Genomic DNA, 14,566 nt, shown 5'->3' with positions numbered 1-14,566 from the left:
TGGTTTCTACACATCTTCTCTTTTCAGGGGGAATGAGGTCCATTGAGGAAAAAGAAAAATACCGTCTTTTGGTGAGTAATACAGGATCAAAGAGAAATAACCTGCAGCGGCCAATATTTGACCTTCCCTTGATGAAACCATCAGCTCTGGAAGATTAGCAAAACTCAAGAGCAGGTGTGTAAATTGATTTTTGCTCCATTAGGACAGAAGAACCTGACCCTCATATCTCTTTTATTTGTATATAGAGGCAGCATTTTGAATGGGGCTCCCAGGGAATTAAGAAAAAAATACAGCTGCCATAGAGGCACTTCACTTTTGACTTATAACAAAGGAGATCAGTCAGAGTGAATACATCCCCATTAAAAAGGAGAACAGGTACAAAGGGTTTAAAAGAGAACAAAACAAAAACCCAAGGTACTGAAGTGTTTATAAATAAACATATAGATAACCCCCCAGTCTCTGTCAACTATTACGTGATCGAAGAAAGCTTTGTTTGAAGAATTCTCAGATAACCAAAATACCAATGGTCATACCTAGTCCTAGTCCAGAAATGCAGTATTTCCATCTGGGATACAACATAAGAAAAACAAAATACAAACTTCTACAGATGAACTGTGTTAAACACCAAAGCAGGTGCTTTCAGCTATGCCCTGCCATATGTGCTCAGATGGTGGAATATAAAATTCTGCACATGCAAGCCCATTCAGATCCTTCTGTCACGCGCCTACCAGATTTAAAAGGCACAAATGTGCATGAAACTAGTTTAAGGGCATTACTGTTCTCTTAAACGTACTATAATCTAAATCATTCATTAGAAGTTGATGGTGCTGCATAAACTCTGTCCCCTCCAAAATGAGCTGGAACCAGTAAAATCTCAAAAAGCATAGATCATTATGGAAAAAAAAATATATGAACCATACTTTAAAAGATTATTTCATTCCAGGAAATAAAGCAGAATTCAGGGATGCTTTACAAACTTTTTCATTCTTTCTTCCTGAAATTTTTCTCTATATAGTTTTTAGTGATGCACCGCCTGTTCTATTCCCCCAATTTAACAGGAAAAGAGGGATGTAGCAATGAAAAAAAAAAATATTTTAAGAAAAAACTATTTCTAGTCCCTGAAGAAAAATCTTCGCATAAATCTTGCTATGATCAGAAGCCAAAACTTGGTTTCCAGAAGGAACATTTATTACCATGACTATGAAAACAAAATCATTAAGCATGTAATAACAAAGATTATAAATTGCATAAAGCGCTCAGATAGGAATATAGCGTCTTTATTTGCAAGTCTGTGCTTTCACTAGTTATATTATTTTAGCTGGGGAGCCGAATGCTACCTCCTTTACTGCCTTAATGCCCTCTCCTGCCAACCTCAGACATCAGTGCTAATTGCCTTTCAAGCAAACCCCTGGACACTGTAATTTAAACCCAAAGTGTAACATCTGGAAGTTCATGAGAAGGTTGAAAGTAGCTACTGGGAGAATGCTGGAAGAACTTTGTCATTTCAATTCAGAGCCTCAATAGCAATGCTGTTTCAAGCTTCTGCAGGTTTTGTCTGGTTTGGAGTTTTTTTTTCAGGTGAAAGTATATATACAGGCCCAACTTCCAAACTTCTCCTGACAAGTGAAATTTATGTGAAAATAAATAGGATTTCTTTGAGGGGCAGGGGCTGTGTTTTTGGGTTTTGGTTATTTGGGTTGTTTTATGTTTTTTTTTTCTGTGTGTGTGGTTGTTTTGTTGTTGTGGGGGGTTTTGATGTGTGTGTGGGGGGTGTTTGTTTTGGTGAGTTTGGGTTTTTTTTACATTGGCAAACAAGAGCTCATCTTCCTATTGAGTTGGTTATTTAGGAAAACCTACCAAGTTTCTCAGTTCTCATACATCTGCTTTCTGAAGATTGCCAATCAAAAAACGAATTCAGAACTTTTTCTGTTTTGATTCTGAAAATCTCTTTTAACCCCAAGTAGAGCCAGCGTCTCATTGCCCAGTCGGAAAGTAGCCCTTCCTTCTTCCTTGACAACTTATGCACAAACAGAGATAAGCAAACTCAGCCAACAAAATATTTAACTAAGGAAACAAAAGTTACTGAAATCAGATTGTTTAGAACATGGGCTACCTCCCCTCTAGCCAAGAAAACTTGCAAAGCCGAATATTTCATACCTGTGCTTTTCTGAGCCATACTGCAGCAAATCATACACTCCTCTCAGGTGCTTTCTAATTTCTGTCAGATTATGCAAGGTAAATTGAAGTTTCACCAGAGCTGAGCAGGTGAATCCAAAGACAGAATATAGTTTGGTGAAACAGCTTTTAAAATCCTAAAGCATTTACGAATCTCAGTAGTTCATTTAATCTTAAAATCTCTAGACTATTCTTTTAAGTTTTGGGGATCCACCCATGAATACATCCAAATAACACATTTTCATTTTTTTCTTCTGACATAATTGGCTTTCAAGATTACAAAAGGGTTTCTGCAGAAGCTGGTGACAGCAAAAATGTGCTTCTTTGCATTCCTATCTAGGGAGAAACAATTTGTATGTGATGGCGATACCAGACTACAATTTACATAGCCAAAAGGCAGAGACCTAAAATGAGAGGTTTCCTATCATATGCAGAGTGGATTATGAAAAAAAAAAAAATCACGATAATTAATCCACATAGCTGGAAGTGGAAATGTTGAGGTCATTTTCTCTTCAGAGACTGGCTAATCAGTCAGACTACCTGAACAAAAACCACAGCCTTCACTCTGGAGTATTCTTATTAAAAAAAAAGGAACCAACACTTGCCCTTTTTGCACTTTTGCGATGACTAGAAATATAAATACTGCATTATGTATGACAAAAATTGCTGAACTGCTGTATGTTTCTCTTGGTGCTTTTGGAGCACTTTCTTTCAGCCTTCACTCTCATCTATGGAAAACTGTGACATTGTTTACATCACCCTCTGAAACTAAATGTAAATTGCAAACTAAGATCATTCCAACTGCTGGAGGCCAAAACCTCCAGCATGTCTAATATACATACCTAATATTACTGAACTAAAATATGGATGTCAGTGTAAGCCCAAAACTCCAGTGCTTCAGTTTCACAAAAATCTGTGTAGTGAGAAACAAAAAACTTCCTTAGCACCCACAATTTGTCTCCTAATTTTTTTCTGTGCATGCATTGCAGTTCCTCTTTGCCTTCTTATCGTAAGTAATTATTATTCTGGGGATGGCTTCTCTAAGTAAGCACTGTTCAACATGAATGAAAGTAAAAGTATCTACCTTTATTACTGCTTAGTTGCAATTGAGCTGGTAAAATGAAGAACTGTTACAGAAAGAACAGTGGAACTATTAACAATTTCCAATTTTTTTCCTTGTTTTACTTCACTAGCTAAGATTTCCAGCTTTCCAAGGAGGAGTTAACAACAGTTTATTTTCATAAGAATATCATGTGGCAGCAAGAAACCAATTTCTATGTTAAAAATTTAATATTCTTTTCAACTGATGAGTGCTCATGTGCATGACTGTTTTGAATCATGCTCCTTTTGTAAGGAAAAGCAACAAAGGGTTAAATTCCTCTCATACTGGAAATAGCTATCATGAACATGCACAAAATAATCTAAAAAGAATTCTTAACTCAATGGTCCTCTGTTAGATTATCAGTTCTGTGCAGATCTCAATATTAGAAGAAAAACAGTTAATTGTTTTACCTTAAGCCAAAGAGGGAAAAAAAAGGTTTTGTGAGGGTGATTTATGATCTGTATTCTACACAGTCACAGAAAAACTTCCAATTGACATTCCACACTACTTGTATAAATCTTTCCTACCAGACAAATATGCTTGCTTTTCGAAACTGCTTTAACTAATCTTGATTTTGATATGCATACATATAGCTGAGGAAAAAAAAATAAGGGCAGTCCAAACACCACCCTAGTATTTTTCTTGTGATGCAAAAGGCAAGATGCACACTCAATGTGCCCATCCCAAAGATCCCCAGGAATGGAGAAAAAGTACTTTAAGTCTTTGCTGCACCAGCTAAGTTCTGGTATTAAAAAAGAAACTCAAAAAACATAGAGCTGAGAACCTTATTAGCTTGACAAGCTAATGGCTTGACTAGCCAGATCATTTCTGGTGTAATTACTGGACGTAATTACTAAGCAGTGTAGGGCCCACTACAGGTGTATGAAAGAACTTTTTCATTCCCAGTAGGGAAAAAGTTTGTTATTTATCTTTATAAGAAGAACCAGTTCAGGTGCTGTCTCCTCCAGATGTTCCCCTCCTGATATTGCCTCTCTCATAAATGGAAACTGAGGGCTGACTACAGGGGGAAGCAGATGTGCAAACAGCCTTGGAGAAAACACTTCCACCCTGCACTCTGGAAATCACAAAATCCAGCCACCTAGTCTAGTGATTTTAGTGATTTAGGAACAAGTTTCCTCAACAAAAGTTTATACCCCTTGACCTTAGCTACGTTTAACAACACACTTAAACTCCTACATAGGAATATTCATCTTCGAGCTGTATGGGTAGTAAAGTCTTGCATATCTTTCAGCTATATCATAAGTCCAAATGAAAAACCCAGTGTGGAAATGACACATCATGTTTGCAACCCTCCTTGAAGGTGAAGAAATTGATGACTTCAGCTCAGGCAAATTGTAAGAGTCATTTTTAACTATCACTGGTTACTCACTCTACATTCATGTGTAACAGGCAAACACAAATTGAGAAACAAGGCCTAGAATTACAATTCCTTTGGAACACAAAACTTTACTTCAAGGTAGTTGTTTCACAAATAAAGCTATTCCTGTTAGACCAGAGAGTTACATCTTGCCTTCTGAGGAAATGACTGGGAAATTTCAAGTGGGGTGCCTCATGAAAGGCAAGTATGAATGATCTTAAGTGTGGTTCAAGCATTAATTACACCTGCCAAAGCATAAATATGAAAATCATAACTAGATCCTTCTGCATGCCACCTGCCAAGCTGAACTCCATGGAGTAGCCCAGAGAGACCAGAAATTTATATATACTGTCAAGTAAATGACTAACTAGCTTAATTTCTTTCTCTGCCTATACATGCTTTATTATGGAGGAGCGCAATTTTTAAAGAGGAAAACACTGATAAAAGACTTTTAATTGTTAAATTACATCTATCCTCTCTGCTATCAGCTATCATTCTGTATTTATCTGACAGATATATGAGGTTGCATTATTTTGAACTGACATCAACTGTGAATCTAACCTACACTGATCCACTAGCCCATTGTATCCTAGTGTTATGTGCTCAGTTCTCACCACATACTAACATCTAGGAAGTGCCACACAGAGATGTGGATTTTGCAGTAGAGAAGTTCTCTGTCCATGCATCCAAGACGGAAATTGCTTTAAAGATGGTCTTGGTGGATCCAGCATATGGTAACAATTGCCTGTATTACTAATGACACATTGAGGTTATCTGTTATAATGTTGGCTTATTATTCTACTATTTTCTACATCCTTGTTTGCAATACTATATATAAAATGGACTAAATAATGTAGAAAGTTTAGTGAGTTTAAACCAGAACATACTCTGTAGGCATTTATTGCAGCACAAGTAATTTTCTTAAGTCACTGTGTAAAGTTTGTATTCGAGTTTATATATGGAAATTTCTTTGACAATTGCAAGTGAGGAAAAGGGTAGAAATACAGTTTTATATCACTGGCTTTTGCAGATGAGACAGTCGTTACTTCACTATCACAGTCACAGATATGGAATAGCTTAGGTCACTCTCAACATCCTCCAGGGAGTATTTACACTCATGTAATGCTGGGTGCATAACAGATGAAAGGTTTCAGTACATAGTTCATTCAAAATGGCAACTGACTTATAAGAAGTTAATTAATGTGTTCTGATGTGTAGCTTCAACAGTCAACTGTAATGCAAAATGTACAGTAACTGTAAAGAAGTCGCAAACTTTTCCTTTCATGTCTACTTTTATGACTATCTTCACTCACTTTAAAAAAACTGGCATACAAAGAAGTTAAACCTAATTGTATTTATAGATATAAAAGTCATAAAAAAAATCATATTAATGTGACTGACAGCTTGCAAAGGCCACAGTTAGTACTCAGACAACTGTGCAAATTTAGACTCTCAGAATTTGCAAGAAAAACTGAAAGTTTATTTGCTGAATATTATTAATATGTCCTCAGATACGGTATTTTTCTAAAAAATTACCACATTCTTACAGTCTTCCTCTGTTTCTCATAGCACAGAAATACTACATAGTTAACCTGCTTAGCAGCAAGTGTGTATTGCACCTGTTTAAACTGTAGCATGTATTTGAGAACAGTGCAACTGTTGAGATTCTGGTATTGCATTATTGAGAAATTCTGATGCCCTGTGTCCTGACTGTTAGGAAGATTTCTGAGGTGCCACTGAAGTTTTCTAGGAATAAACAATTCAACACAACCTGCCATGTAGGCCTGTTAACAAATTCTACAGGATGGCAACAACTGCAAGCAAGAAAGTGTAACTGTCTTTTTTTACAGAGTGGACTTTACCTCTTACCTATCAGAATATTAATTGACAGAATGGAATTTTTCATACCGCAGATAAAAACTGCCATTAGGGCCATATCTATGGTTTGATATCAAGACAAAATTCATACTTAAGCAAGTGACCCTCCTCTGGCTGACCAGTATACATCCTATAACATATTTATGGCTTGAAAAAGGTCATACTAATATCCATCACTTAGAACAATCCATTCCAGTAGCTAGAGCTACCACTGAGTGCTGGACTTGGCAGATATATCCATTGAAGACACTGAAAGTATCCTTTGCCTGCAGCTGTAGAAACTGACTGTAGAAATGCTGCAGACTGGGAAACTTCTACAGGATCACCAAGCCGAACTCTCACTGTAAGATTAGGACCTGACATAGCCACCCCTTCAACTTAGACATTTATATTTTACTATGACTGTGAAAAAGAGGAGACTGACCTGCTACTGGAAATGCCACAGCTGTTGCAGAAGTGCTTAATACTGCCATAAGCTGTACTTAATCACAGATACAAAACTTTCAGTCTCTGCTTATTTCTTCTCTTTTGATTATTCCAGTTATGTTCATTTTACAGCAAATCAGCTGCCATAGTATGTGGTTGAAAAACTTGTATTTGAATAGGAGTAATTTTACATACATACCTACATATACAGACACTGCTACTTACTACACATTTGCCTACACAGCCCCAGTCTTTAACTGGAGACCCAGCAGAAAATGAAACATGAAACACCTTCAAAGACAAAGCAACACAGCAGGACAATAAAATGCCTTTTTTCAGTTTCTCACAACAGGACTTTCCACGCTCTTCCACACCAGAACTATTTCTTCAAATTCAACCCCCTCACAGCCCTTCTCTGTTCTACCTGAAATGCTCTTCACCTTTAGTAATACAGAAAGGGAGGTGAAGGGGAATCAGAGCCTTCTACTAGCAGCCTGAAATTCTTTACATATCAGGATAACAGTTTGTCTTAGGGTATATTGGGAAACATTTTTACATGTGCAAACAATAGAAGTGTGGTGATCAAGATATTTTCTGATTTTGAAAGAAATATAACAGGCTAAAGAATAATTGAAATTTTCTACCTGCAGTCCTAATCTTGGCCAGTTTGTTATCTTCACCATTCAGAGGTAAGAAAGTCTTTCAAGAGCTAGGAAAATATTAAATGAAATGACAGATGAAATTTCAAAGATGCACATTTCATGTTTGAACAAGTGATGATATTAGTTACAGAACAACCTCCACTTCAGAAACATCCTTTTCTGCAAGAGAAGAATCTGCTTCCATTTCTTGAAGGTGACACAAGGATGTTAGGAGAGGCACCCCTGCCCATGGCAGGGGGGTTGGAACTAGATGAGCTTAAGGTCTTTTCCAACCCTAACTATTCTATGATTCTATGATTTAATACAAGATCACTTGGAGCAACCATAACCCTCCACAATTCCTAAAAGTCTTGTAAATGCATCAGATGTTCTGCAGACTGACATCATGGTAAAATGTAGGTGAAATTTCCCTGATCCCCTCTTTTATGAAGCAATGCTAAATGGACATCTTTATATTCCGACCCTTTACTCTGGAGATAGTGCAGCTTTACCACCATATATGCAACAACTTCCATGATGATGTGCTTGGACATTTATCTTGGTCTGTACCTCAGCTTGAGAAAAGGGGTATTTTTAATGGTTGTTTTTTTTGTTGTAATGTTTTATTTTTTCCAAGTTCTAGCATTATTTCTTAAGTGACATTGTCATGCAAAACCCCTGCAGCAAATGCCTATATTCATATTCTCTAATGTTTGAACACTCTTTTGCTCTCTTTCATTTAAGGAGATGTGATAGCCTATTTCAATTTTAAACTCAAGTTGAAAGAGTTACAACTCCAAATTTGATCACTTGTCTGTTACATAAAGGTTTTAATGAGGAAAGAAAGGAGCTGTACACTGTAAACTTTTTATAGTATTCATGGTGCCTTACATAATAACCACTTAATTATGGTCTTACAAAACCCTTTATAACTGTGGCATTCATTAGCAGTAAGTCCAGCTTATTTTCTTGACTTTCAATACCATATCTTCCCGGAAACTTATATTTATCACTTTCGTTCCTTTTACTGTTATAATTATTATTTCTAAAGTTACTCTTAAATTTAGAATGAACATGGAAAATGAAAACTTCTGTCCTGGAGAAAACAGCCACTAGATTTTGGAGATTACAACCTTATGTTTTGGGCTATTGAGCAGAGAGGGTTTTTTTTAAGTTGTATTTCACAGAGATATCTCACTATCCTCACAGAATATCCAATAAAGATTAAAGCAATAATATTTCTACAGGAGTTAAATAGGACTCTAGAGAAATAACTTTAAACACTAATAGCCTTTTCATAGAGCTCTATAGGGCTATATAAGTACTTTTAAAGTGCATTGCACTTGCTGTTACATACTTCCCATTCAAAGCAGGAGGATATGGCTGTGACTGAAAAGATGGAAACAGCTAGCCACGTGACAATTTTCAGGAACCATAGCCACATTCTATTCCCAGTCACTTTCAAGCAGGAAGAAGTAGAGTTCAACCCATGCTAAGCACTACTGAAGGCAAATGATTGCATACATGGATGGCTGCATGCATGAACAGAAACGCTTTCAGGCTAAAGTTTGCCTATAACAATGCCACTATTAGACCCAGCAATTTCAATAGCGTGGCTTCCAAGAACTTTATTGTCTTCAAATTCCACAGCAAATCTTCTCAAGAAAGCAGCTGGACCAGTAGAAAGGACTGGCCTTCAGGCTCTACAGAAAATTGTATTTTCAAACTGTCCCCATGAAGCCTTCAAGACATGCATGAATCCATCATTAATACATTCACTCATTATCTCAACTTACACTTTAGGCCAAAAAGTTAACTCTATGAGGTTTTTAGTGCTGTGCACAATAAAAACTTCACCTTGAGTATTAAGCTCATTAACTGAAATGAGGAACACCAAAGATTTAATTTTCACAGAAGCCTAACAGCTGGTTTACTGTCACTATGGGTCTTTTTTCTTTTAAATTCCAGTCTTTGTATACAGAGCTAATAGCTGGATGATGAGCAAAAAAGGGGTTTTAGCAAGTTTTTCATCATATCTCCTCCTCCACACACTTGTGCACTCGCCTACACAGATTAAGCACTCTAAGTGAAATAGGAAACCTGATAATGGTTTCAGTATATCCAACATGTTTCTTAATAATGATGATCAATTCCTCCCCAGCTGACTTTCAACGACTTCTAGTAATAAAGATAGACACTGGATGATGCTTCATTGGTAGTATTTCTCAGAAAGCTCTGCAACTACAGAAGATGCCCAGAGAAAAGCATTGTAATAGGCTGCATAAAAGAACTGTGACCAGCAGGTTGAGGGAAGTGATTTTCCTCCTCTATTCTGCTGAGACTCTGCCTGCAGTTCTGCATTCAGCTCTGGAGCCCCCAGTATAATGAAGACATGGACCTGTTAGAGCAAGCTGAGAGGAGGGCCACAAAGATGATCAGAGGGTTGAAGCACCTCTCCTACAAAGACAGGCTGAGAGAGTTGGGCTTCCAAATGGAGAAAGGACGACTGTAGGGAGATCTTCCTGAGGACTTTCAATATATAGTGGAGGCTTATAAGAAACATGGAGGGGTTTGGGTTTGGTTGTTTTGTTTTGCTCTGTTTCTTGTCTTTTGATTTGGGTTTTTTGTTTATGTTTGTTATTTTTGCTGTTGTCACCTAGTTGGTTCGGCCTGGATTTGTTTTGTTTTTACCAAGGCTTGTAGTGACAGGACAAGGGACAACGATTTTAAAAGAGGACAGGTTTAGGTCAAAAATAAGGAAGATGTGGGCAGAGAGACACTGGAACAGGTTTCCCAAAGTTGTGCATTCCTCACAACTGGAGACATTCAAGGTCAGGTTGAACCGGGCTTTGAGCAATGTGGTCTAGTGAAATATGTCGCAGCCCATGGCCTGTATTAGACTAGATGATCTATACAGTTCCATTCCAACCCAAACCTTTCTGAGATTCAATGATACTATGAAATTACCTTTTACTTGCAGATGTTCAAGGCATGGGATTTATATTTACCAACAGAGACATTTTTAAAACTCACTGAAAAATTAGGCATATTTTGCCTGAAATATATAGGCAAATCAGTAGGGGAGGGCCTTCCAAGATATACTATCAAGTGCTTTGAGCAATATCATTATCATACTTTAACAGTCACTCTGTTGTGCATATGCATTGTCTCTGAAATGTATCACAATAACACATTTTGTCACTTGGTTTCTAATACACATGTGACAGTAGGCATACACTTCTTTCCTTGACTGGGACACTGCAATCAGCTAGCCTGACTACATAGAAGAAATATATTAGTAGTAGTTTTTAGAAAGATGCATTATTTCATATATTTTTTAAGGCAATAAATCCTAGAGATATGGGTGAAACTGACAGAAAACTTAATTGCATCCATTATTAGAAAATTACTCTGTGACAGACAATGCAGCCAACTGCTAGGACCTCTGCCATAGCATTTTACTTTTCTCAAAACTCATTGCTTGAAGCAGTCAAGAGAAAAAGGACAGAATTCAAAGAAGGACTTAAAGGTTCCATAAAGCAACTGTACAGCTTTCTAACATGGTAAATTGAGATGCAACATCTTGCTAAAGAATTACTTTTTTTTAATTAGAGTAAAACTTAGTTTTGTATGCAAGAATGCAGAAACTGAACACAAAATATGTGTTTGCATTTATGCACTCATTCTTTTAAAAATCTTTTAAAATTTTTTTTGTTTTGTTTCTAGAGGAAAGTCCTACATTTTATAGGCATATGAGAAATAGAAAGCAGGTCTTTTTGACAGCCATAGAGGAAAACCAAAACACAAGATCATGATTTCAGAGTAATATATACTGTCATAAATATTTGATGAGTTACCGGATAGCCATTTCGCCCTGGTAGACCCTGGTTGAATGAGATGAAATGGTACGACACACATTAACAATGCAGTCATGACATACGACATAACAAACATGCAGAGTACATTACTGGCAGATTATAATTTGCATATCAATTAACTGTTGATATGTGATGACATTACAAACCAATAAATATGAAATATGTACTACACAGTGAAGAAATGAAAATTATATGTTTTGACTTAAATAAACCCTCTAACTAAAAGGCTAATGGCTCTTCTGATGTTTATTGAAATTCCTTTTGTTATTAAGAGAATTATCCATTTAGACTGAAGGGCAGTATGTGGTTAAAAGGAAAACAGATTTAGTGCTTAGGCAGTAAAGTATTACATACATAGGCTGCCACTAGCACACAGGTGCCAAAGAAGAAATTTGAGAATGCTATAACAGATCATAAAAAAAATAAAATAAATGAAAGCTGCAGCCTTTGAATTCTATTACATGTGATACTCAGTAGTCATGTACCAGGAAAATAAGCAGAGCACTACGGTAACCATTGAAAATACAACATCCACCTAATCCCTATGTGGGATAAACAAATATTTGCTATTTTAAATGAAAATTATTACCACAGTCTCCCAGATGAAAACAATAAGTTCACACCAGTTGCCCCTAGCCAGACTGTGTCTATGAAAATAAAAAAGTTATTTGGGAACAGAAATTACATTTTGCCTTGTAGCAACTTAAACCCTTACTGCCTCTCAGCGAGATGAAGTCCTGTAGGTTTTGAATATGAAAGTAGAACTTAATTCAGATTCTTCGTAAAATTATTCCATTTTGGGAGCCACAATTGAGACCCTTTCTTTCTTTTTTAAAATGGACCTGTACTAAAACAGCAGGGAGCTGAAGTCAAAGACATTCATAATGAGACACACAGTGAACTTTTGCCACATTGTCTTACTACAGAAAAATTGTTTTTATCTTGATTTACAGTTGCTCTTTGTGTTTCATGGGAAGATTGCAAAAGAAATGGGGGAAGATGGTGTTTCTTTCAAATAAACAGTACCTTTATGCATTAAGCATGGCTTTTCATTGATGGCTTATTAAATGAATTTGACACTGTGAGCTACAAAGTACGTGGTCAAAATCTGTCAGGCAGGGATAAGTAGTATCACTGCTCAGTATATACCATTTACAGTAAAATTATTAGGTCATAGAAGGAATTCAACATACTAATTCACCTTTCCCAAGCACGCATGTAGCATAGAATAGACAAATAATCTGGTCCTGAAAATATTGTGGAAATGCTATATCAATCAAAGAAAAAATAATAGAAGCCTGCAGACACTGTAAAAGAAACGCTCTTTTAATGGTCACACTTTTACACCATATGGTGCGCATGAATGGCATGACAAATAGAAATGTTTAAGATACGAGTGTTTAGTCCTGTTCTTCCAAGTCTGACTTTTGACCTACTCCAGGAATGTACAACAAAGTAAACAAAACCCAACCAAGTTAATAACCTAGCTGCAAAACAAAACCATCATAAAACCCCAGAAGAGAGAAACTGTTTTCTTACAAATAGGATTAGCACAAGATTGAACTAATTTACTAAACTGAACAGTATTATTTAATATTCATTTTACACTAGCACATACTGCCTTCAGCTGTGACTATTCTGCAATAAGCTGGATAGCTCATATACCTCCAAAGAACAAGGACCGGATACCCCAAGACTTTGTGATGACTGCAGCGCAAGTTACTACCTAGAAAAAGGCAGAGTGACCGCGTCTGGGCTTAAGATACTATACTTGCACATTTTATACTGTATTAAAGTATCTGTTATCAAGGCATAAACAAAATGAGCATAACATACTTACATGGAATTGTGATCCAAACTGTTATCTGGAGTGGTGACTATAAAGCTTTATTGGTTTAGAGAATTTTTTCTTAAGGAACTTTCTGATTAAATTATTCAGCTCCAAGATAATTAGTGAATATTTACACTGTGTAAGTATCAAAATTCCCTCTTGATGATACATGATCATTTTATCACAGTGATAACTTAACAGGATCTAACAGATTTCTCCCTGATTCTGGAAGAACCAACAATGTATCACTGTACTTACAGGAGGTCCTGTGGGATAGGGTAGAGGGAAAGAGGGTAAAAAAAAAGAGAAAAAAAGAATGTGTAAGCTTATGAAGTTATTAAAGAAAGACACATATGTATGAAGCTAAGCATAAGGCCTCAGGATTGTAAGTGAGCAGCACTACTAATACACTGTACACATTTTCCCATTCAAGTACTTTTTAGCTTGGTTGTGCTTTGTAACTTGTAAATATGACTAAGGCCTAAATGCATGCGCTTACCTTACCGATTCTTCAATTACAGTCATGCAATCTTATGCAAGTTGCTTCTCCATCGATTTCCATGCAATTTCATGCCAGTCCAAGAATACCAGCCATGGACTACAATTCATTTTGTCAGTCTCCGCATCAAGCATATGTAACCACATCACCAGTTTCAGTTAGCCACACAGTTGGTATTTGATCACAGCTTGGCTGCAAAATTGCACAAAGTACCCTTGGCATTTAACCTGGGCATCTCATCAAGACATATAGGTACGAGGACCTTCCAGCATTCCAACTTCGCCTATAAGAAGAGGTTTTAGTGGTGACCTGGCAGGGCTGAACTTTCTTTTCATCACCTTCCTTTCTTAAGGAACACATATAAAATGCTTCCCATTAAAATGTCACACTTTGTGAAGTGATATTTGCACATTTTTTCAATTATTTAGACTCAAAGACCTGTACAGCAGTTCTTGGAAACATTATCAAAGGGCCACAAATCAAATCTACTATTTCAGTCTTATTAAGTTGAGCAGCTGCAGTTCCCAAATCAATGGCATTTCATTAAGCTTTTATGCCTCTCTCTAATTTCTGAATAAAGTGAAGTGCAAAAGGAATATAAAACAACAGCAGCTGTACTTTGAGATTGCTTTTAATATTGACAGCCTTTTGGTTTTAACAATGCAATTTTATTGTCCAGTAACTAAGGTAATCTCTTTATCCTGGTAAACATTCTTAAACACCATTTTAAGGTGCAGGTCTGTTTTTAAATGAGATCA

General features: G+C 36.6%; 1 protein-coding gene across 1 annotated transcript in view; it reads right to left on the bottom strand.

Annotated features, from left to right (window-relative positions):
- Positions 1-14,566, bottom strand: part of COL25A1 (collagen type XXV alpha 1 chain) — a 299,864-nt gene that overhangs the window by 131,355 nt on the left and 153,943 nt on the right. Inside the window, exon 4 of the mRNA XM_062636654.1 lies at positions 13,568-13,575. Within this exon, the coding sequence (XP_062492638.1) occupies positions 13,568-13,575 (8 nt within the window). The remainder of the gene's footprint in view (positions 1-13,567; positions 13,576-14,566) is intronic.

This window comes from Pezoporus occidentalis, unplaced genomic scaffold (assembly GCF_034315485.1).
Source record: "Pezoporus occidentalis ecotype Australia unplaced genomic scaffold, CSIRO_AGI_Poc_V1 ctg49, whole genome shotgun sequence".
In the NCBI taxonomy this organism is placed as follows: Eukaryota; Metazoa; Chordata; class Aves; order Psittaciformes; family Psittacidae; genus Pezoporus; species Pezoporus occidentalis.
This window is presented reverse-complemented; position numbering and strand designations above follow the sequence as displayed.